At 42.9% G+C, this 25,516-nt stretch overlaps 1 protein-coding gene across 1 annotated transcript in view; it reads left to right on the top strand.

The window, feature by feature from the left end:
* STK31 (serine/threonine kinase 31) overlaps positions 1-25,516 on the top strand; it is a 117,301-nt gene that overhangs the window by 15,328 nt on the left and 76,457 nt on the right. Inside the window, exons 7-11 of the mRNA XM_073676547.1 lie at positions 297-456; positions 9,803-9,925; positions 12,647-12,826; positions 15,656-15,772; positions 17,671-17,790. Coding sequence (XP_073532648.1) covers positions 297-456; positions 9,803-9,925; positions 12,647-12,826; positions 15,656-15,772; positions 17,671-17,790 — 700 coding nt within the window. The remainder of the gene's footprint in view (positions 1-296; positions 457-9,802; positions 9,926-12,646; positions 12,827-15,655; positions 15,773-17,670; positions 17,791-25,516) is intronic.

Consider the following 25,516-nt stretch of genomic DNA (forward strand, 5'->3'; position numbering starts at 1 on the left):
AAAAAGATAAATACACCAGCTACACTGAAAATATATCAAGGAAAGTCCAGAAGAAAAAAAGCGTTACTTTCTCTGTGTAAGCAGCCTATATTATTATGTATGCAAATTTATATATGTGTATATGTATGATTAACCCTTTAATAAAATTGGTTTAAAAAATGTGTTCATTATTAGAAATGGCACTTGACTTTTGTTAACTGCACGTGAGTGTCAGCTGGATCTGATGAACGGAGATGCAGTGTGTTTGGGTTATACACTTTGCGGTATTCATATGATAACTTGTTATATATTGGCAGACGTAAAAATGGCAACATGACTGCTGCTGATGATCTTCTGGAAGCGGTTAAGGCTGTTAGTCAGGTAAAACTCTCTGCTCCGTCTTCGTTAAATGCTTTAGAGGAGAACTGGAAAGAATACAGCACCGCCCAGGAAATGATTCGAGAATGTTCAGATGTGGTAAGAATAAAAATACTTTTTGATGTATCAATTTCTCATTATTTTTTTTTTTGACTGTGTCATCTGAAAATAACCTTTCGTTTAATATGTTAAATGCTTTTTATTTTGATTTTTTACAATTTTTCTTAGCTTTCCATATCACTGTTAAGGAAAAAAATCATAAATCTGGCACGTTTCACACGAAGCCTGATTTTAGGTTTGCACTACTAGTGGGTAGGCGGAGACCCACAGGATAGTTCACCTCAGATTAGAAAAAGTGACGACCGGCCCCTCCAGCTTAGGCTCCTCCTACTCCCATGTTCTTCAGTCAAAAATTTGAGGTTGCAGAGGATAGTCGCTGCCTTTGCAGCTCCTCAGAAGAATTTTTTTATTTTGCTCCGGAGACCTGGACCCCCCGTGGTCTAGAGGTCTCAGGGGGTCTCGGCGCTGCTGGGACCCCTGACCCTCCCCTGGCAGATCTGTGTACACTCTAAGGAGGTCCCCGCAGAAGCCTGCCGGCCCTGGGGGATACAGGGCGCTCCCTGGCGGAGACGCACACCGCTTCTGTGGTGTCCCTGCGCGCTCCGCCGTGGGATGTCCCTTCGGAAGTGTATGCGCCTTCTGGGTCTGATGGCAGCAATGGAAGCGGTACCGTTTGCACAATTTCATTCCCGGGGTCTCCAAAATCTTATTCTGACCCGTTGGGACCGATCGCCGGCTTCGCTAGATTGCTGTGTCGGTATCTCCCGCAGGGTGCGATAGTCTTTTGGACGGTGGTTACGTCCGGAGGCTTTATCCCTGGGGAAATCCTTCCTCCTCCCACGGTGGTCTGTCTTTACCACCGATGCCAGCCTGACTGGCTGGGGGGGGGGGGGGGGTTTGGAACGATCTCTGGGTTCAGGGGGTCTGGTCGTCAGAGGAGTCGTCTCTGCCGATCAACATCCTGGAGTTGAGAGCGATATTTCTCTGCCTCCGACATTGGACGGTCCCCTTGAGCGGTCTGCCGGTCCGGATTCAAACGGACAATCTGACAGCGGTCGCGTATATCAACCATCAGGGCGGGACGAGGAGTTCCAGACTCATGATGGAGGTCTCTCGGATCCTGGTATGGGCCGAGTCCAGGGTCCCAGCCACCTCCGCGATTCACATCCCAAGAGTGCTGAATATCACGGCGGACTTCCTCAGTCGCGAGCAGGTGGATCCCGGAGAATGGAGTCTTCATTCGGAAGTTTTTACACTGCTGTGCTCCCGTTGGGGGACTCCCCAGGTGGATTTGATGGCATCCAGGCTGAACGCCAGGGTTCCGACGTTCATGTCCAGGTACAGGGACCCGGAGGCTGTGGCGGTAGATGCTCTAGTGGCCCCGTGGGACCAGTTCGAGCTGATCTACGTGTTTCCGCCGGTATCCTTGCTTCCTCTGGTCATCCGGCGGATCAAACTCGAACGAATTCCGGCAATTTTGGTGGCGCCGGATTGGCCGCGGAGGGCGTGGTATTCAACGCTGGTGTCTCTTCTGGCGGCGCCTCCGTTTCCACTGCCTCTTCGCCCGGACCTGTTAACCCAAGGGCCCATTCGTCATCCGGACCTGAAGTCTCTTCGTTTGACGGCGTGGCACTTGAGACCGAGATCTTGACCCGTCATGGGTTTTCGGCCGAGGTCGTTGCCACCTTGCGGGCGGCCCGAGGTCCAGCTACGACTAGGATTTATCACAGAACTTGGGAGGCCTTCTATTTATGGTGTTCTGGATCGTCAAGGAACCCGAGGGTTTTTTCCATTCCCAACTTATTGGCTTTTCTGCAATGTGGTTTGGCCAAGGGTCTGGCGGTTGGTACAATGCTGGGTCAGGTATCTGCACTATCTGTGCTTTTTCGGAAGGCTATTGCCTCGCGCAGGGATGTGCGCTCGTTTTTTCGCGGGGTTGCACGTCTTTCCGCCTCGGAGGGCGTTTGTGGCTCCTTGGCGGCTCAATCTAGTCTTGGAGGCTCTTCAGCATGGGCCGTTTTGAGCCTATGGATTCAGCTATGCTTTACTTACTTGGAAGGTGGCCTTCCTGGTGGCGGTCACCTCTTTGAGAAGGGTTTCTGAGTTGGCGGCACTGTCTTGCTCGCCCCCTTTTCTGGAGTTCCACTCGGATCGCGTGGTGCTTCGTACCCGTTGCGATTTTCTGCCTAAAGTGGTGTCGCGTTTCCACGTCAATCAGGACATCGTGTTGCCCTCCCTCTGTCCGAATCCGAAAAGTCCAAAGGAGTGTGCCTTGCACTCGTTGGATTTGGTGCGGGCTTTGAAGTTCTATCTTTCAATCACGCAAGGGTTTCGGAAGTCGGACTCTCTTTTTGTGATTCCTGCTGGTCGTCGGCGTGGTCAGCGGGCCTCCAAGGACACTATAGCTCGGTGGATACGTTCGGCTATCCTGGAAGCGTACCGGCTCAAGGGCGAGCCTTGTCCGGTTAAGGTTCGAGCTCATTCCACGAGAGCTGTTGGTTCGTCGTGGGCTTTTCAGCAGGGGGCCTCGGCAGCGCAGCTCTGCCGGGCGGCTACCTGGCGCTCCGTTCACACTTTTACTAAATTTTATAAAGTGGACGTGAGTGCTTCCGCCGATGCGGCCTTGGGACGCAGGGTCCTGCAGGCGGCGGTGGTTTAGGTTATCTCTTTTATCTAGTTTTGGCGCTTGTTGCGCGCTTGACTAAGTTGTTGGGGTGTTGGTGATTCTGCCACTGTTTCCCACCCTTGAGTTCTGGACTGCTTTGGGACGTCCCACCAGTAATGGATCTGTGTCTCCCTTCCTTCCCTTCTGCTGCTGAAAGACGGATTTTGGTAAGACCTTACCTGTAAAATCCTTTTCAGCGAAGGAAGGGAGACACAGCACCCTCCCATGGCAGAAGTGTATTATTGTTTTCTAGATGCGGCGCGACTCCTCTCTGATGGCGGTCATCTGGGCAGGGGTCGGCGCGCTAGGGCTCTGTTCCAGCATTGCCAGCTCATCGCAGTTGTCAGGTCCAGTGAGTAGTGCCTGTGATGTTTTTTCTGTTATATGCATAACCTGTTCTCTCGCATTTCTGAATTTTCGGAAGGGGTTGTGTTGTTCCGCTGGTGTTGTCTGCTCTTCCTTAGCTTGTGTACGGACTGAAGGACATGGGAGTAGGAGGAGCCTAAGCTGGAGGGGCCGGTCGTCACTTTTTCTAATCTGAGGTGAACTATCCTGTGGGGCTCTGCCTACCCACTAGTAATGGATCTGTCTCTCCCTTCCTTCCTTCGCTGAAAAGGATTTTACAGGTAAGGTCTTACCAAAATCCATCTTTTTTATCTTTACAGAACAGTTTTAAGCAGTCTGTCATTTCAGACATTACAGCAACTACCGTATTTTTCATGCTATAAGATGCACGCCAAATTTTGGGGTGGAAAATAAAAAATAAATTAAATGTTTTTATAAGATGGGGGTCCGTCTTATAGTCTGAATAGGTACAGTATATAGGTATCTTACCTGGGGGGGGGGGGGTCACAGGAGGCAGGTCCCTCAGGAAGCCAGCGGAAGTGGAGGAATGCTGCGGACCCTGGGTGATCCAGCACCCAATTACATATAACACATCTCGTCTTGTAAGATTAGTGGTAACGACCTAACCTTTTAATATCTATCTGAGGCAGAGACAGTGTGCATGAGTGGGTTCACTAATGTTCAACACATTTCAATGGTAGCTTGGGCAATAGTGTGCATGCCATCATTTGACCACGTAACAATGTCTTTGTGTTGCTTATGTTGAGTCACGTGGACCAATAGTTAATCCTAATACACTCTCGTATGGATTACCAAATATTTACATGGAACGATATCTCTATTAAACAGAACTACTTTTGAACACAATCTAATATGGTCCAACAAATTCCAAAAAACCCAAGATATAATCATTTAGAAATATTACACAACCAGTTACTTCACCAACTTATCTTTTATGAATTTTTAAATTGGTTATCAGCCCTGGGGAAGCTGGTTTACACCATTGATGCACGTGGGGACTGATTTTTCCAAGTGGACTTCATAATGGAAATCTGTTGATCGTATAATTTTAATAATTATAGTTACCTGTTGCCATTGAGGTGTTGCGGTGCTGGTGGAGCAGGATCGTAGGAAGCAGGGCCCTCTGTTCCCTCCCTCAGGAACCTGGCAGCAGCAGAAGAGGTGAGATGCTGCAGGTGGTGAGGCAGAGCGGCATGCATTGTTTTCTGGTGGCTGCGGCCATCTTTCTGAAGCTGTGATCTACAGGAAAATGGCCGCCTGAGCCGGCGCATATGCAGGCTGGGATCTCTGCGGCCATTTTCCTGTAGATCACTTCTTCAGGAAGATGGCCGCGGCCACCGGAAAGCAGCGCTCGCCGCTCTGCCTCACTGCCTGCAGCCAGACACCGGCCCCGCATCATCTCACCTCTTCTGCTGCCGCCAACGGGCACCTGAGGGAGGGAATGGAGGGCTCTGCTTCCTACGATCCCGCTCCACCACCACAGCAACTCTCGGTACGTTCGGACCATAACACGCACCCCCCATTTTCCACCCAAATTTGCGGGAAAAAAAGTGTGTCTTATGGTGCGGAAAATACGGTAAATCAGGATCTACCATCCACTATAGGCGATCTCATAGATCACCTGCTCCCCTTCTCTTCACAAAGACCTTAATCTATACACAGCATACTCCTTACATGCTTCAATACAAAATAGTAGGGTCGTAGTCATTCTGTTGCTGTTTAATACCATGTGGCTTTCATGAAAAAAACAGGAAGTATGAGTCTAGAATTGGTGTGAAAATTGCAAGATTATTTCTTTTGTTTTAAATATAGATTGCGATTTAATAAATTGCCAGAAGTCTTAAGAAATAAAAAATAAATACACTTAAAATAAAAGCCTGATTTAAACAATAGGTCATTTTCTGATGACCCATTCCAGTTTCCACTGAAAGAAAAATTTACTGTAATGCTAGATATGTTATTCTACCGAAATAACCAGTGGTTAAAAATGTGAAAAAATAATTTTAGGATATTAATATAATAAATTACAAATGACAGTGAGGTTCTTAATATTGCTTAGGATATTTTACTTTGCTTTGTCTCCTCAGACTAGTGGAAAGAGGAGAATTTGGAAAATAAAATGTATTACTAATTTCACTTTTAATTTTTTATACTATCCTAGAAATACTTCTTTGTACAGTCATGGCCAAAAGTTATGAGTCAAACAAATCTTGGTTTTTACAAAGATTGCGGTTTCAGTTTTTATAGTGGCAATTTGCATTAAAGTGATCCTGACAGCTGGTTCATGCTGTCCAACCCACGGACAGCAAGTATTAAACATTGGCTGTAGTACGATCTCAGCCAGGTATGTCTGAAATGCTGCGGAGACCAACCTACCTGGCTGAGATCATGCAGCCAGTGTCTGTTACATGCTGCCTGATGCACGGGAAGCATGTATCAGCTGTTAGGTTCATTTTAACTCTAGATTCTGAAGAGTGGTCAGATGAATTGCAAAATCATTCCTTTCCATGAAAATTAACTTGACCACAAAAGCCCCATTCAAAGAGAAGGGTTCGGTGGCTGTGAAGAAGGCTTCCGGGCGCCCAAGAACATCCAGCAAATGCCAGAATCCTAAAGAGGATTCATTCCTAAAGAGGATTCAACTATGGGATCGGTTCGACACCCGCGCAGAGTTTGCTCTGGAATGGCGGCAGGCAAGTGTGAGGGAGTGGTTGAAGATTCCCACTCCACTCCCATCTAAAGCTATTTTACTAGATATGATTACCTGTGTAAACATAAAAGATGTTCTAAACATGAAAGGTGTTTACCAGATGTGTTACATGTATAAACATAAGAGATGTTATTGGGTTTTGGCCATTAGATGGCAGCGATTTGCTCAATCATACTACTGTCACCTGTGTGTCAGTTGGCACACACAGTTGGCACACAGGAAAATAACCGGTTTAAGCCGCCTTAAGTGACAGTTGAGAACTGAAGGATTTTTGAGGGTTGAAGGCGGCCATTTTTGAGCGCAGTTGTAAGAGACAGTGAATAGAGACAGATGTGAGAGGGTTCCTGTTAGAGACATATTGTTCCTGTAATTCCTGTCAAAGAAGAAGAAACACGTTGAGGTGACGACTACGGTTGAATGCAGAGTTGAATTCCTCCCAAAAGCATCGGCTGTGACGTGAATGGTCTTTTGCTAGCCTGTCAGGCTAAAACTGCGCTTCAGGTGACAAGCCCAGGATCCACGGTCTCCCAGCTAAACGACCGTTCGGACAATCAGACAGCCTTTTCAGTGATCCGTTAACGGTCGCTAAGTCCTGAGCTCAGGCCCCACCACAGGGATCCCGTTGGGCATATGCATGCTGTCTGTAGAGAGAATTTGGCGCCAAACATAAATTCTCATTTACACACATTGTTTGCTAATAGGGCTGTGTGAATATTCGCTAGATACTCCCCTCAGTGGGTGAGCTTGTGTATAGAGAGCATAAATGAGTTATAATTTTAGAGAATTGTTAAGTTTGTGAATCTCTGCGCTGCACCACTGCAGGGGCCGCCTCTTGCACTCATCTAATTATACCCTTGCTATGGGTAACTCCCGGTTACCGCATTAGACATAACCACAGGTTAAGCCAATTATTGTGTATCTGATAGGCCCAGTATGTTCTATCGGTTGTGCAGCGCAGGGGTCCTAGCTGATCTGGGCTAGGTGTGTGTGATATTTGTGTTTCTTTCTTGCGTTTCTGGGGTAACGCTGTTTTAGTTGTTAGTAAAAATTAGTTTCTTAACAAATTACCTGGTCATGTTCTTTGTCCTCGGCCCACTGTATTCTGAGAGAGACCACCCCGGTACACGGTCTACACAATTGTCAGTGCATGTGTGCACGCACAGTGGGCACAGTCTTTCGGAGGCTGTCCTGCTGTCAAGAATAATAGCAAAGTAGTCGCCTCTTTCTAAGAAAAACATTAAAGACAGACTGACCTTCTGCAGGAAGTACAGGGACCAGACTACAGAGGACTGCGGTAAAGTTATTTTCTCTGATGAAGCCCATTTCAGACTCTTTGGGACATCTGAAAGAATGAATTCCTGAAGAAGAAAAAGTAAGCGCTACCGTGACTGTAAAGCATCCGGAGACCATTCATGTGTGGGGGCTTTTCATACAAGTTAGTGGGCTCACTCACAATTTTGCCTAAAAACACTGCAATGAATACAGAATGTTATCTAAACATTCTCCTAGAGCAATTTCTCCCAACCAGCCATGAGCAATTTGGTGATGAACATTGCTTTTTCCAGTATGATGGAGACCTTGTCACAAGGCAAAAGTGATGACAAAATGGCTCGGCGAACAAAGCATTGAAATTTTTGGTCCATGGCCAGGAAACTCTCCAGATCTCAATCCCTTTTGAGAACCTGTGGTCAATCCTCAAAATGCTAGTGGACAAACAAGAACACAGAAATTTGTGATAAACTCCAATCACTGATTAGGCAAGAATGGGCTATCATCTGGCAGGATTTTGCCCCGAAGCTCGTATTCATCTGGGAGGGTGAATTGCAGAAGGCTTGAAAAATTGAGGTCAGCACCGAAAGCATTGAGTCTTTGCATAAACTCGATGTATTTGTCAATGAAAGTGAAATGCTTATAATTGTACTTCAGTAACCACAGAAACATCCGACTAAAATATCTAAAAACATCGAAGTGGCAAGCTTTGTGAAAACCAAAATTTGCGTCAGTCTCAAAACTTTATGCACCACTGCATATTACATATGAATACAAAAAAAAGAAAAATGTTTCTTGTGATATGGGTCCAATGAAAGTGATAAGCGCCCATGTCTGACACTTTTTTTTTTTGTATATTATATTTTTTGCATTCTAAAGCCAACATAAATCTTACCACACATACAGTAGTTAAAATCTAGTTGTTGGGGTATTCCCGATCTTGTACATTTATGGCATAGCCATATTGGAAATGCAATACATGGGTCCCAGACTATCTTGAGAACAGGGCCTTGTCATTTGTCGCTGTCAGTGAATAGGGGTACGTACATTGCCCCTCTTTACGATATTTGGAGCTTCAATACAAATGGATGTAGCGAAGTGCGCCCTCCACTAACAGTGATGAGCAGAAGGCCCCATTCTCCAGATGGAAGTGGGTATCAAATTTATGGCAATAAATTTGTAAGATTCGCCTGTCCCTTTGATTAGTAGTAGCTGCTTAATGCATTTTTTATGGCATACAGTAAAGATCTTTTGCAACTAATCCTATAGTGTACTAGTATACCAGCTATCCTAGGTGTATTAGGCACTGTTCACACAGGCATCTTGACTTTTAGTTGTAAAGGATATAAAAGAGCAAATTCATCTTCTAACTGATACCAACAGATTTTATTGGTTTATAATGTCATTCTTCAGTTTCTGCTTTTCGTTTACTGTGTTACACAATTCTCGTCTCCATAGTAGTGCTCCAGTTGTATAGGGATATACTGAGTCACTTGTGCTTATTTACAAGCAGGTTGCGCACATTATCTTAACGCTTCCTATTTAAAGAGGACCTTTAACCAGTTTTAGCATGATAAACTAGGCATATCTTGGAATAGTGGCTTCAGAGCTGAATACATTTTTTTTTAACTTTCTAATCTCCATTGTGGAGATGATATCTATTAAAGTTTAGATTCTAACTTATACTAAGGCCAAGGGAGCGATAGCAGCATTTCATCTCTGGGGTTTGATGACTTTTTCCACTGCATGACTATGACCAATCATAAGTCGGAGATGTCGTGAAGGGGTAAAAAAAAAAAAGACTCCCTTAGAGAATCATAGAACCAGCTTTCTCTGTGTGAGAAGTGTAATGACACACAGCTCTGGTGTCCTCACTGATCTCACTGCTGGCATCTACTGTGTGGAGCAGAGGTTTGTGTTACAAATGCCTCTTGCTGTGCCCCGAGATGAAAGCTGCATGTATCTGATTTGCATTTTTGTGGTCACATGTCCAATAACTAGTCTCAACAGGCTTCTATCAAGAGAAGTGAGAGAAGAGCAAGAGTCTAGTCTGTACATGACCGCAAAAGACATGCATGCTGTCACATAACCGCATAAAGACATGCCTGCCCTTCCACATGGTGTGTTCATCATACTCTGTCAAGATTTGACAGTCTGCAATCGCATAAAGGGACTTTACACTTTCCTTTTGAAACCGGCCAATCCAAGTCCTCAGTCCCACTTAACTTCCCTTTGTCTCGGTCTCCATTTCCTACAACAAAACTTTAGGCTGAAAATCCAGGCCATGATTCGTCCACATGGGACATCTCTTAAACTGCTAATACATTAATTTATATTTTTACATATTCTTCATAATGCATAATCTATTAACTCAGGTTGAACTCGACTTGATAATTGACAGACGGAACAAAATTAAAGAACAGCTAAATTCTTCAGTAGAAGCCTTTGTTATTGAGGTTGACCAGTTGCCACTTGTATCGAGGCTCGCAAATCTTCAGGTATGAATTTAACGAGTTGAACAGTAATTTAAAAACTCCAGAAATGATAATACTTGGATAAAGAATACATTTTTTTCTGTTATTTTGTAACTTTGATAGTTAAGTATATTTTACTTTTGTTATTCAATCAACATTTAATACAGATTTAAAGAGGAATTTTTGGCTTTTTCCATGTGTCTGAGTTATTACGCGTGTTCCCCAAGAAAAAATTCTAGAACGTAATTTCTTGGACCTATACAATGTGCCGATCTACTGCGATTCCTCCAAAAAAAAAATTTCTCACCTCCCCCTTTCCACTTCTCCACCTCCTCTTTCTCCCCACTCCTCCTCTCATTCTTATTCCTCCCTCTTTCCCCCATCTCCCCCTCTGCCCCTCTCGGAATGGCAACACCCAGTTGTCAATATTTTCATGCATTTTTAGGATGAATACTAGAAAAACGGCACAATGAGGATTTCTAAGAAAAGATGCTGCAGAATTATTTCACAAGTTGTTAAATTATTCACTAAAATGGACCTGTCATAAGAGCTGCCAGGAACTCTTTAAGATTGTATTATTATATATGTTGTCTTGTGAAAGTAATCATCCCACTTGGTGTTTTTCCTGTTTTCTTCCATTTATGTAATGGAGCGGACAATAGTCCAAATTGCTACTGTGAAATGAACAAAAAAAAAGTTAAAAATAAAAATTGACAATTGCTGACAGTGGCATTTAAGCAGCATGATTTGGTGTGGTGGGCTTTTGTTTAGGTACCAATTTCCGCCACCCCCCCCCCACCTTTCCCCCACATTTTGTAGGGAGCTTGTGGAGTAGCTGATGTAGCTCCTCCCTCCTCCTCCCATGAACATAGAATTAGATCCATACTAACAGCTCGAGTTCCGAAACAAATACGTTTCAAAAGCTAGAAATGTGTGCTGTACATAATAAAACCTAACTCAAATTACCCATGTCTATTTACTTTCAGCCTTTTTACACGATAAACAACAAAGTTTTCATAATTAATAAATTAGAAAATGGCATTACGGAAGTGTTTATAAAAACAAGGGCAAATAGGTGCAGTGTATAATATACAAAGCACCCTACACATGCATTATTGTACAATGGTAATCCCTTAATAAAACTTCATATTTCGGAACCACTTCCAATTAAAAAAAAAAAACCTAATTACATTTCTGGATTTCCTGCATTTAAATACGTATTTCATAAGCAGGTTGATTCTGTGTTGTAGTATTAAGTTTAGAGTTAACCAGAAAAGAACAGATCAGTAGAAGCTGTGTTGGTAATGGCAGAGCCAGAGTACCATATATACTCGAGTATAAGCCGAGGCACCTCATTTTACCATAAAAACTGGGAAAACTTATTGACTCGAGTATAAGCCTAGGGTGGGAAATGCAGTAGCTACTGGTAAATTTCCCCATCCTGGTATGCATTGCCCACTCAACCCCAATCCTGGTATACATGGCCCCATCATCCCCAATCTTGGTATGCCTGGCCCTCCTTATCCCCAATTCTGGTATGCATGCTCCCCATTCTGGTAAGAATGGCCCCCATCCTTGTATGCATGGCCCTGTCATCCTCAATCCTGGTATGTATGGCCCTCCTATCCTGGTATACATGGCAACCCCCCCATCACTGCACACATGAAAAAAATAAACACTCTTACTCACCTAACTCCCCTCTGCTTTGCTCCAGCGCTGCGTCCTGTTCTGCCAGCAGCTCATGTCAGCATCTGAGCAGCGCATGACATCACTGCTGTGCACCATCAGACGCCGAGATGAGCTGCGGGGTTATTCACTCCTCTCCACGCCCATGGGAGTGGAGAGGAGTGAATATTAATTTCTTTAATAGCGCTGTCAGCAGTGCTGCTCCGGCTGCAGCTCAGCGCTCCTCCATGCCCGCTACTAAAAAGAATGAATATTCACTCTTCTCCACGCCCATGGGAGTGGATGAGCGTGAATATTCATATTCTCTAATAGTGGGCACGGAGGATCGCTGAGCCGCTGTGGCGCTGCTGACAGTGTGTGCCCGCTATTAAAGATATGAATATTCACTCCTCTCCACTCCCATGGACGTGGAGAAGAGTGAATATTCATTTACCTTTAGCAGCGGGCACAGATGGTAGCTGCAGCAGCCAGCTACTTTGTGTGCCCTGTTCCACGCTTTACAAGCAACTCCCCCCACCACTATCCACTACTGGAATGTATATACTTGAGTATAAGCCGAGGGGGGGCTTTTTCAGCACAAAAAATGTGCTGAAAAAGTCGGCTTATACTCGAGTATATACGGTAAAGCGAACTCTCCTCAACATTAAGCTCTTTATGTTGTAAGATTAGCTGCCATCTCCTATCTCAGTAATGGGAAAGTCTGTTTTCACTGACTACAGATTTTACCTCAGAATTGGGAATTTTGATAATGACTGATGAATTTTGGCAGAGAAAGAAGCAGATTTCTTTGATAAGATATATTACAAGGTTGCTTATTTTCATGTGTACTATTGATTTTTAAAATAAAGCATAACCATCTTAATTTTTGGTGTCTGAGGGAAAAACTCTGCCTAAAAAATTCATCAAAAGTGCGTGTTTTTTATGCAACATTTTACCTGCCAAGAGATGCGTTTTTGATGCAAAAATGTCTTCAATAAATACTTACCCTTGCACTGGAATTCTTCGTACCCCTGGTCACTGGTGCTGATCCATACTTTTCTTTCCTTTGTCTCCACACAGTTACTTCTGAATTCCCTTGAAGTTGTGTATGGAGCATCTTGTGACTGTGAGGATTCGGATGCTGGATTCCAGGAGTTTTATAATTGGAAACAGGCAAAATTGGAGAAATTCAAAACTCTCAGACGTGACACTGACAGCTCTCTGGGCCTTCTGGCTACATGGTTGGCTAACATCCAAAAGGTATACTTGCCAAAACTATTGAAATGAATGATGGTTAACGATAGTAGAAATTGCCACTATAGTTATTGTCCTTTTCCTGTTGTCCCTCTGCATTATTATTACTTTTTTGACTTCTCGATCTCTGCTTCTTAATTATTGATTTTAGAGTTTGGGATATGTAACACTGCCATTTTGGCCTGTTTCTGATCAGTGGCCCGAATGTATTTGGTCATCGTCTTGTCAATTAAAATATCTGAATAATTTAGTAAATCGACAGGTTAGAGAAACAAACTGACCTGAGTTTCCCAGTTAACTGTTTTATAGTACCATTTTATGTAATGGCTTATTTTCTATAATCGTTTTTCTCAGTTGCGTCATTGGAGGACACGGGAGACCATGGGTGTACGCTGCTGCCACCAGGAGGCTGACACTAAGGCCGGTTTCACTGGTCTTAATTTTTCCACTACCGGAAGAACCCGTACCGGAGAAATCAGTGTCCGTGTGTGGCAACCGTGTGCCACATCAGGAGCACATGTACCGGCGAATGGGAATCAGCAGAACAGTTAGTGCTGTTCCCAAGCGCTGCGTGCTGAACGCTGCCCTCATCATTGTTCCTTGCTCTGTGATCAGCACGAGCAAGGGACAGTGTTGGGAGTAGTGTCTGCTCCCGCAGTGTCCATTTGTAAAAATAAGAATAAAATAATATCCTTATTAACCTGTCTGGAGATGTCCCTCGCTGTAATTCTGACTATTCACGCCAGGGAGAATGAGCCGCTCCAGTGAGCGGGGCCCTGCACTGAGCGGAGCTCACTGAGTGACAGGACACCGCTCCTGAGCTCAGCGCAACTCCGGGGCCCGCTCGCTGGAGCGGCTCATTCTCCCCGGCTCCTCGGCGTCAAAAGATTACAGCGGGGGACATCTCCGGACAGGTGAGTATAAGGATTTTATTCTTATTTTTACACATGGACACTGCGGGAGCAGACTACTACTCCCAACATTGTCCCTTGCTCATGCTGATCACAGCGCGAGCAAGGGACATTGATGAGGGCAGCGTTCAGCACCCGGCGCTTGGGAACAGCATTAACTGTACAGCTGATTTCCCAGGTGCCAGTACATATCACACTGATGACACACAGATGTCATCCGTGTGTGGTTAGCGTGTGGAGCCCAACGACACACGGTCTGTGGAAACACACTGACTTGCACAGACCCATAGATTAGAATGGGTCTACCTGTGTCAGTGTCTCCAGTACATGTGGAAACTGTCACCACACGTACCGGACACACTGATGTGTGAAAGAGCCCTAAGGGTGCATGCCCACGATGCACATATGAAATTCCGCATGCGTTTTTCCAGGCAAGGACATGCAGAAATGAAGCGGAAATTTTCCTCTTCATTTCTGCATCATGGGCACATAGCCTAAGAATTACAATGAATAAAAAAAGTTGTCTCCTACTAACAAACAAGCTACTCAGTTTAGCTTGGTGTCAGTAGGAGGCAGACTTGTTGAGATGATGGCCTGTGTAATTGTTGTATGAACATTCACTGCTGATCATTGTGCAGTGATACATGCCCAGCAGCTGAATGACATAATAATTTGCTCGATTTATGCAGGCATATAATTTGTCGGCAGCATTTTTCTTAATGTAAAGAGAACATGTGCTGCCAACAGTGATATACACACTGAGAGAAGAGGGAATTACTGATCACACCTATGAAAACCGTCACAATAGCTGCAACAAGTAATGGCTCTTTCAAACATCAATATTTTTTTTACTTGCACCATCCATTCTTTTTATGCTTAATCACAGAATCCCTACTTTGATCCGAATGGCCACATGAAAAAAAAACGATCCCAAATTATCATCTGTCTGCTTCTCCCAGTACAATACGAACAGCAAAGTAAAAACTGACACACTAACCAAAAATGGGTCCAGCACACTAAAACAATGTTTTTTTCTGTTTGAAAAAAAAAAAAAAAAAAGATCCGTAAAGCTGCGTTCACACTTTTGAGCTGTTTTGGGGTTTTATTTTTTGCGATTACGGTAGAACCACAATGGTTTTACAGTTTTTAAAAATGTTATGTTTTTGCTGCGATTGCAGAAAGAAAAACCCATAATGCGATTTTCAATATGTGAATAAAGTCTGAAACTCAGTTAAGCGTTGGTAAGCGAATGTTGATTGGCGCTCACTAAGGGCATATGCTCACGTGAAAGGACCCCAAGAGTAAGGCAAGAAATGGCACTCTGCGGCTGAGGACTACAGCGGCCAGGTGTGGTTGTGACTTCCAAATTGCCTATTAAGCAATGATTTGATTGTGCAGGAAGAACAGCGGCTTTTCCCACAAAATAGTCCTGTAATTTGGAAACTATAGTCACAGCTGGTCATGTTGCGGCTGTACCACAGGCCTGATGTGAATGCTACGTCTGGCCTTACCCTAATTCCCAGCATCCATTGTAAGGCGACTTTCAGACCAATTATGGGAGCTGTAGTTTCACAACCGCTTGAGTGACAAAAGTTGCGGATTACTGATCTGTAGCGTTAATGCCCCCAAACACATTAGACTAACCTGCCAATGTTGACCGCCATCTAATGTATATGAGGGCCTCCTTACTCTTCCCCACTGATGTGGAGGGGATAAGGATCGAGCATGTCTAATTTCGGACTGCTGATCCTTTTATTCTGGACAAGATAAACCACCACCCTCCACTCTCTCACTGGAGGAGTCAGGAGAGATGGCTGCCAGCAGAACTATCCATTGTGTAAGGGCCCCTTTACTCTGCTTTGTTACTCATTTCTGGATGTATTTAGCTGTTGATTTACAACTACTACTTATTTTGTTCCTAAAGTTCTTTGACCTGAAATCAAATTTCTCCCGTGGCTCATGTGACATTGTGTTGGATATTGATATCATCCTGGAAAAGGTTGATTACAACGTTTCAAAGGAGCTGGAAATTTCTCTTGTGGTAAGCTTTATTTTAGGCCCTTTCTTTTTAATGAGAGATGCATTTGTGTGAACATGTTCTAATGTTTCCTTGGCAAGAGATGGTACTAAAAAATTGAGTAGATAACTCCTAAATTGATGAGATTACTACATTTGTGGTTAAACAAATGCGTTCATTGTTATTTTGATATTTTCTAGTTAATATGCAAAATGCCCCTTTGTGATCTGTGACACATGTCCTTGTGTGCACCATCCTTCTGCTTATTTTGGTCGATTGGTTTGAGAGTTGACTTTAGGTTACCCCATAATCTTCTCATTAGTGAACTTCCACCCTAGTGTCTTCCTTATTCATATTACAGTCCAGCTCCTAGTAAAGTGAATGGGAGCCGTGCTGCTGTATCCAAGAATGGCCGCTACACAGTGTATGGATCTGTGCTATTCTGGTTCTGCATACTGTGTGCATCCGGCTGCAAACAGACGATTGGTGAGGATGCTGGGTGTGCAACCTTGTCCAGTCTGACATTGTTGACCTATTCTTGGGGCTTGTGCACATTGCTGTATTTTCGGTCCGAGTGCTATCTGACGAAACATCAGATCGCACTCTGACTAATGTTATTCTATGGGTCTGTGCACATGTCAGATTTTTTTTCTGCGGACCATGCCGGTTTAAGAAAATAATTGCTATATGTCCGTGTTTGATCCAATATTCTGATCACACTCTGTCTTGCAAGTCAATAAGTCCGTGGAAACCATCAGACTGCACTTGGATAACTTCTGAGTGCAGACCAATTTCCATTTACTTACAGAATGGAGTAGATTGCGAAAAAAAAAAATTTCTCCATCTTTCCTCATCCGAGAGAATTTGAGCACACTGTGCGATTTGCATAATCTGCCCGATTCCTCTTGGATTACAGAATTTGAGAGAGTTTATGGTCCTCTGCATTTAGTTTTAGGTTAGGTAATTAATAACGAAGTCCTTTAAAAAAAAAAAAAAAAAAAAAAAGGATCCTGTAATGACCCATACCTTTTTTATTTTTCTGAAAATAGATTTCTCAGTATGAAAATACAATTTGCAGCTTTAGGCCATGTTCACACATCATGGTTTTTTTCCCGTCACAAATCTGCAGCAAAAGTTTTATCTTCCGGGGCATTTTGTTCAGTATTTTTCTTGCAGTTTTGGTGCGTTTTTTTCAGTGTATTTTTCACTGTCCTTTGTCTCTATTTATGCATGTACATAAAGTTCTGTGAAAAAAAGAACCCCATTCCATTTTGCCATCAAAAACGCTGAAAAAAACACTGATGCAAATTTTAGTTTGTTTTTTTCACGACCCATTACTTCCTATGGGTGAAAAAATGCTGAAAGAAGTGACATGCTCTATTTTCCAAAAAAAAAACATGCAAGGCACAAAATACGGAACAAAAAAAAAACCATGATGTGTGAACAGAGACTTCTGGTTTCTCATAGACTTTGCTGTTACTGCAAAAGGCAGCTGAAAATTTGCATAAAAATGTGCAGCAAAAAACTCTAAAAAAAAAACCCATGATGTGTGAACATAGCCTTAAAATTATTAAATCAAAGCTTTTATCCCGTATATTCTAGCTGTGGGAAGCTTTTAAAGTCCTAGTATATTATTTCACTGGCATTATATTCTTGGCTGTAAAATATGATTGATGCAGAACCGAACCTACTGCCTGCTTCCCCGTTATCCTGCAGAATGTAAGCCCACAAGGACAGGGCCCTCTTCCTCTGTACCAGTCTATTAGTTTGTTGACTGTAATTTATTTTTGTACTTTGTATGTAATCCCTTCTCATTTACAGCAATATGGAATTGATGGTGCTCTAAAAATAAATCTACTTTTTCAAGTATGTATTGAAAAAAAAATGAATTCAGGCTTTTTACTTTTTATCATTAACTGCAGGAACCAGGTGAAGAGGATCGGAAGATAATCACAAAAGCATATAACAGAGTCGTCAAGCTGATTTTTGAAGAGACGTGTCTCATCTCAGCCTTAAAGGCAAAATATCTGGACAGTCTTGAAGTAAGTGACTTGAATCTTGGTCTATTCTAAATAATCTTTCATTTGAGGCAAAATGCTAGCGCAGACACTTAAAAGTATTCTGATAAATTATATATCCATGTTAAAAATGTCTTTGTAAACCTAAAAATGATTTTTGTTTTAATTTTGCCTTTCCAGTGCAGAGATTACCAATCCAAAGTATTTGGCATCTAATAAATTAGTTTTTTTTAAGTCCAAGTGGGTGTTACCATCTTTCTCCACAACGGAAAGGTGAATAAAAAAAAAAGTTTTATTCCGCTCTTCAGCCACTGGTTGTGTGTCCAGTTTTACATGAAAAACTGCACTCAACGAGCGATATGTCATATACAGATATATTAGTTGTAGGTTCTGGCGATCACTCCTTTCCCCAGGGAGCAGCCAGCCTAGTAGAGGTGCTGGTTCCAAGTAGACCCAGATCAACTCTGCCATTAAGTTATGCCATTGTACTGTGCTGTTTTCCCCTGTAACTGAGGCTTCTATGGATAACCCAGTTACAGTGGAACAACATTATCAATAAAGTTACAAACAAAAGTTTCCTCTGAGTCCATGCTTTGTAGGACCACCTTTCTCTGCAATTACTGCTGCAAGTCTTTTGGGGTATGTCTTTGCACATCTAGAAGCTGAAATATTTTTTTTAGAATTGTAATTTTTGCTTAAAAAAAAAAAAAAAAATGCAGTAAACATTAGAGATTTTTAACATTTATAATATCAGTTATATAACATTAAACTAGTCTTATGATGTAATTGTTTTTTCAACCGGTTAATCAGATTATAATCAGATTATACATGGCAAAAAAAAGAAAAGTGGGTAAACAACCTTGCATTTAGACGACGACTAGGAAGGGCAGGGGTTAATAGTAGGAATGAGTAGGTAACCTATTTTTATTAAACTCTTAAATATGAAATGGTTAGAAGAGCCCAGAAAGTACCACAAGGGGAACAGAGACAATTAAATTCTCAACAATCTTGTCATTCAGAGCAGTACGATATTCAAAATTTCTAATCTCTTTGATCCCAGCATATATATCAAATCTAGATGGGGGAGAAGTTTGTTTCCAATGATAGGCTATTAACCACTTCGCACCAGAGCCTGTTTTTGCCTTCGTGACCAGGCCAATTTTTTCAATTCTGACCACTGTCACTTTATGAAGTAATTACTCTGGAACGCTTCAACGTATTCCCCTGATTCTGAGATTGTTTTTTTCGTGACATATTGTACTTCATGATACTGGTAAAATTTCTTCGATATAACTTGCGTTTATTTGTGAAAAAATCGGAAATTTGGCGAAAATTTTGAAAATTTTGCAATTTTCTAACTTTGAATTTTCATGCCCTTAAATCAGAGAGATATGTCACACAAAATAGTTAATAAATATCATTTCCCACATGTCTACTTTACATCAGCACAATTTTGGAACCCAAATTTTTTTTTGTACGGGAGCTATAAGGGTTAAAAGTTGACCAGCGATTTCTCATTTTTCCAACAAAATTTACAAAAACATTTTTTTAGGGACCACATCATATTTGAAGTCACTTTGAGGGGTCTTTATGACAGAAAATACCAAAAAGTGACACCATTCTAAAAACTGCACCCCTCAAGGTGCTCAAAACCACATTTAAGAACTTTATTAACCCTTCAGGTGCTTCACAGGAATTTTTGGAATGTGGAAGAAAAAAATTAACATTTAACTTTTTTCACAAAAATGTTACTTTAGACCCATTTTTTTCTATTTTCACAGGGGTAACAGGAAAAAATGGACCCCAAATTTTTTTGTGCAATTTCTCTTGAGCACGCTGATACCCCATATGTGAGGGAAAACCACTGTTTGGGCGCACTGCAGGGTTCGGAAGGGAAGGAGTGCCATTAGACTTTTTGAATATAAAATTTGTCTGAATAATTAGCAGACGCCATGTTGCGTTTGGAGAGCTCCTGATGTGCCTAAACAGTGGAAACCCCCCACAAGTGACACCACTTTGGAAACTAGACCCCTTGGGGAACTTATCTAGATGTGTGGGGAGCACCTTGAACCCCAAGGTGCTTCACAGAAGTTTATAATATTGAGCTGTAAAAATAAAATTTTCACATTTTTCCCACAAAAACGTTTTTCATCCCTTAATTTTGCATTATCATAAGGGTAACAGGAGAAATTGCACCATGAAATTTGTTGTACAATTTCTCCTGAGTATACCGATACCCCATATGTGGGGGAAAACGACTGCTTTGGTGTACGGCAGGGTTCGGAAGAGAAAGGAGCGCTATGTTGGCTGGGATAGGCAGCAGACACCATGTCACATTTGAAGCGTCGCTGACATGCCGAAACAGCAGAAACCCCCACAAGTGACCCCATTTTGTAAACTACACCTCTCAAAGAATTCATCTAGGGAAGTAGTGAGTATTTTTTAATTTTTAAATTTATACCATTGGGCAGTGAAAAAAGCATAATTATATTTTTACCACAAAAAAATGTTTTACCCTCAGATTTTACATTTTCACACAGGGCAATGGGTAAAAATGGTGCCGAAATGTGTCACACAATTTCTTCTAAAAGTGGCAATACCCCATATGTGGCTGTATCGTACCGCTCAGCCGTACGGCGAGATCTGGGGGGGACGGAGCGCTATTTGACAATTGGAGAACAAATTATTGTAGAATAGGCATTTGGATTTGGGAGCACAAAATTTTCTGAATTTCTTTTGGGGGGCAAGGGCCATTTCGCTTTTCCAGAACCTTTCTGCTACCAGTAACTTGGAAGTCCCTTATATTTTTAACAGATGACGGACCTGAGTGGGGCCTAGCTTTTTTTGAGGACTCAGTTGAAGCTTTTATTGGGAACATTTTATGTAACATTTATCCGGCGCTCTAGGCTGAGCACTTACATCGGGGTTTCCATCTAAATTTCCAAGTGATGTAATTCAGATGAAACCCCTGCGGGATCCATTCACTGTAATGAGGCAGCAGAGTTACTCTGGACTCCGTCTGGCATCTGTGTAGCGGTGTCCTTTTTTTCAGAAGTGCACAAAACTGGCCAACCGCACTTTTATGCACGCCTAAAACAAATGACACCGTGGGATCACAGGCCAGACGGCATCCACTGTGGCCTATATCTGCCTCATTACAGGGAATCTTCCGTCATGGGTTCCGGCTGAATCATGTATTTCAGAGATTTACACGGAAACTCTGGCGTAAGTGCTCAGCGCAGAGCGCAGGATAAATGTGAGCAGAGCCTTACTGCGATCTTTCGGAGACATAATAAACAAATCAGTAGCAGGTGAAGAATTGGTTTTATTTATTTTTTACGCCTCTCCTCGTGCGGTATAAGTGATGAGATTACTTTATTCTTCGGGTCGGTGCGATTACAGAGATACCAGATTTATATCGGGTTTTTTATGATTGACAGCTGTCACACACTAAAAGACGCTTTTTTTTGCAAAATCTAGTTTTTGCATCACCATATTTTGAGAGCTATAATTTTTCCATATTTCGGCCGACAGTCATGTGATGGCTTGTTTTTTGCGGGACGAGTTGACATTTTTATTGGTACCATTTTTCGGTACGTGACATTTTTTGATCGCTTTCTATTCCGTTTTTTGGGAGGTAAAATTAACAAAACCAATTCAGGAATTGTTCTTTGAGGTTTTTTTTTATGCCGTTCTGCGTGTGGTAAAAGTGATCAGGCAGCGTTATTCTTCGGGTCAGTACGTTTACAGCGATACTACACTTGCTGTATATTTTTTTATGTTTTGGCGCTTTTACACAATAAAACAAATTTATAGAAAAAAATATTTTTTTTGCATTGCTTTATTCTGAGCACTATAACTTTTTTATTTTTCGACTGATGGAGCTGTATGGCGGCTTGTTTTTTGCGGAACAAGATGACGTTTTCAGCGGTACCATTTTTATTTCTATTTTGCTTTTTGATCGCATTTTTTTCCACTTTTTGTTTGGCGATATGATGAAAAAGCATATTTTTTTGCTCCGTTTTTTATTTATTTTTATTACGGTGTGCACAGAAGGAGTTATTTAGTGTGACAGTTTTATAGCTCGGGTTGTTTTGGACGCGGCGATACCAAATATGTGTTCTTTTTTTGGTTTTGTAAAAATATACGGATTAATTGGTTTAATTTTTTATATATTTATTTTTATTTATTGTGATTTTTTTTTTTTTTAACAGTTTAAAAACTTTTTTTTTACTTTTTTTTTACTTTTTTTTACATTTTTACTTAGTCCCTGTATGGGACATTAATTTTTATTTTTCTGATCACTGATCTCATGTAATGTAATAGACATATATTACATTACATTACATGAGATCTTCCCTGTTTCAGTCAGTCTCCTGTCTGGCTCAGCTTGCAGGCTGAGCCAGACAGGACACCATATATGGCAGAGCTGGAGGCGGTCATGTGACCTCCAGCTGCCATAGCAACCCCAGGTCCTGGAAGGAATCGGAGGTCTTCGGAGGTAAGTAAGACGACCCCCTCTCCTCCTGCTGTCTCCTATATGCCGCGATCACTATAGATCGCAGCATATAGAAGACAGCAAAGGGTTAACATCACTGGGACCTGATCCAATCAGGTCCCGATGATGTTCCCTGTCAGAGCTAACGCTCTGCACCGCTCCTGCAGCGCTTGCAGGACCCTGGGGGTCCTGAGCGCTGCGAGACCACCCACCGTTTTTAAACGTCGGCGCTGCACAGAGCCCAGGCAGCGCGGACTTTTATGTACAGTGGGCGGTCGGGAACTGGTTAAACAAAGTGCTGCTGTCAGTTTATGTACAAGCATCCTGGTTGTTCTTTTGGATATTCAGTGGGGAAAATTAAGTATTTGTTACACTGCCGCTTTTGCAAAATTTTCCACCTACAAAGAATGGAGAGGTCTGTAATTTTTATCGTAGGTACACTTCAACTGTGAGAGACAGAATCTAAAAATAAAACCCAGAAAATCACATTGTATGATTTTTTAATATTTCATGCAATGAAATCCAATTTAATTATTTGATCACCTACCAACCAGCAAGAATTTTGGCTCTCACAGACCTGTCAGTTTTTTTCTTTAAGAAGCCCTCTTATTCTGCACTCATTACCTGTGTTAATTGCACCTATTTGAACTTGATACTTGTATAAAAGACACCTGTCCACACAACCAATCACACTCCAACCTCTCCACCATGGCCAAGACCAAAGAGCTATCTAAGGACACCAGGGATAAAATTGTAGACCTGCAGAAGGCTGGGATGGGCTGAAGGACAATAGGCAAGCAGCTTGGTGAGAAGGCAACAACTGTTGGCACAATTATTAGAAAATGGAAGACACACAAGATGACTGTCAATCTTTCTCGGTCTGGGGCTTTGTGCAGGATCTCACCTTGTGGGGTAAGGATGATTCTGAGAGAGGCCAGGAATCAGCCCAGAACTACACGGGAGGACCTGGTCAATGACCTGAAGAAAGCTGGGACCACAGTCTCAAACATTACCGTTAGTAACACACTACGCCATCATGGATTTAAATCTTGCAGGGCACACAAGGTCCCCCTGCTCATGCCAATACATGTCAATGCCCGTTAGAAGTTTCGCCAATGACCACCTGGATGATCCAGAGGAAGCATGGGAGAAGGCCATGTGGTCAGATGAGACCAAAATAGAACTTTTTGGTATCCACTTTATTCGTCGTGTTTGGAGAAAGAAGGGTGAGTACAACCCCAAGAGCACCGTCCCAATGGTGAAGCATGGTGGGGGAAACTTTGGGGGTGCTTTTCTACAAAGGAGACAGGATGACTGCACCATATTGAAGGGAGGATGGATGGGGGTTATGTATCGCGAGATTTTGGCCAACAACCTCCTTCCCTCAGTAAGAGCATTGAAGATGGGTTGTGGCTGGGTCTTCCAGCATGACAATGATCTAAAACACACAGCCAGGGCAACTAAGGAGTGGCTCCGTAAGAAGCATTTCAAGGTCCTGGAGTGTCCTAGCCAGTCTCCAGACCTGAACCCATTAGAAAATCTTTGGAGGGAGCTGAAACTCAATGTTGCCCAGTGACCGCCCCAAAAAAGGAAAGATGTGGAGAAGATCTGTATGGAGGAGTGGGCCAAAATCCCTGCTGCATGGTGTGCAAACTTGGACAAGAACTACAGGAAACATCTGACCTGTAATTGCAAACAAAGGTTTCTGTACCAAATATTAAGTTCTGTTTTTCTATTGTATCAAATACATGCAATTAAATGCAAATTAATTATGTAAAAATCCTACAATGTGATTTTCTGCATTTTTTTTTTTTTTAGATTCTGTCTCACAGTTGACGTGTACCTACTATAAAAATTACGGACCACTCCATTCTTTGTAGGTGGGAAAACTTGCAAAATCGGCATTGTGATGAACCTGTAGCCGCCATCTTGGTAATGATAAATCATATCCAGGGATGGCCACACTTCAGCAGCCCCCACCCTTGGGACCTTCTGTTAAAACGTCAACTAGATAGTTTCCCCCCATCCAGGCTCCTGTAAGATAAGAAGCCCCGGGGCCTACTTAACACTTGAATGCTAGGAGCTTCAAAGACTTCGAGAGGAAACACAGCCAGCAGGGGGGGGTGCTTCGTCTATCTGTACCTGACCATTTGTCCCATAGGACTAGTTTCTTTGTCTGTCACAAGCATGGAGGCATAAGATATAGAAACATGAAAAGTACACGCATGTTGCATGGGATGGGCCAATAAAAAAATATCACGGCGTCCCGGAGCCATTGCGCACACAAGCCTCCGCGGTAGACGTTTGTACGTGCTCTGGAAGCCAAGATATAGCGCGGAGCCATTCCTGAGGACCGTATGGTATCATAATTGATATCAAAAGGTCGGTTACGGCGGCCCGAATCCATGGGAACCCCTGGGGGTATCATGAGACCATCCCAGAAGAAGTTATTGGGTTCCATAGAATTTGGGCTTCTGATCGAAGTTAGACCTGAGGGTGGAGACTGAGCCAGCTGACCTCACCAGCAGTGGGCGGGACGGGGCAGGTAAGATAGCAGGACAGACAAGAGATAAGTCAGTCTTGACCCAAGAGTGGGGTGCTGAACATCTGAGCACCAGCTGAGGCCACCAAGGGGAGGAGCAGTTTGACCATGCGGTGGTAGGCCTCAGCCTGTAACAAAGAACCGTGCCTGCGACCGCAGAATCCTCTCCCTGCGTCACAAGAAAATCAAGAAACCGGTAACTGATATGCTGTGGTGATTCTGTGTGTTGTATTCCATTGTTGTATAGTTTAGCCTGACCTTATACCTGTGTATATTTAGTTGTATATCGTGTATCTAGTGTATTATTATAATCAATTACCTCAAGTAATTGTGGGCCTGCCTTTTATTCTGCATAACGAACGCACGTCCGTGTGAGCTCGGCTCAAGCCAAAACGCTACCCAGGGTTGGTTCCTGACCCGATATAGGCCCATTCACGGACTGGGCGTATATCTAAAATAGGGACTGGTGGCAGCATACCAACTGGGGATTGGGGAAGGCTGGTAGTGACGGTCGGAGGTTCAGATATATATATTCCTGGCGCGGCCAAGGAAGATATATATACCGCCCTCACTACAGAGGGCCCCGATACCCAGTAGGTTACAGGACAGTCTCCCTGGCGACCGCTTATCCTAGGTGCAGTTCCTTGACTGACCTGAGGCTAAGAGGGCGCTAGCGAGTTGTGCTGTGTAGTGACGTTACGGTTTAGTGA

Source organism: Phyllobates terribilis, unplaced genomic scaffold (assembly GCF_046119375.1).
Source record: "Phyllobates terribilis strain yellow unplaced genomic scaffold, ASM4611937v1 Scaffold_4__5_contigs__length_816908805, whole genome shotgun sequence".
NCBI lineage: Eukaryota > Metazoa > Chordata > Amphibia > Anura > Dendrobatidae > Phyllobates > Phyllobates terribilis.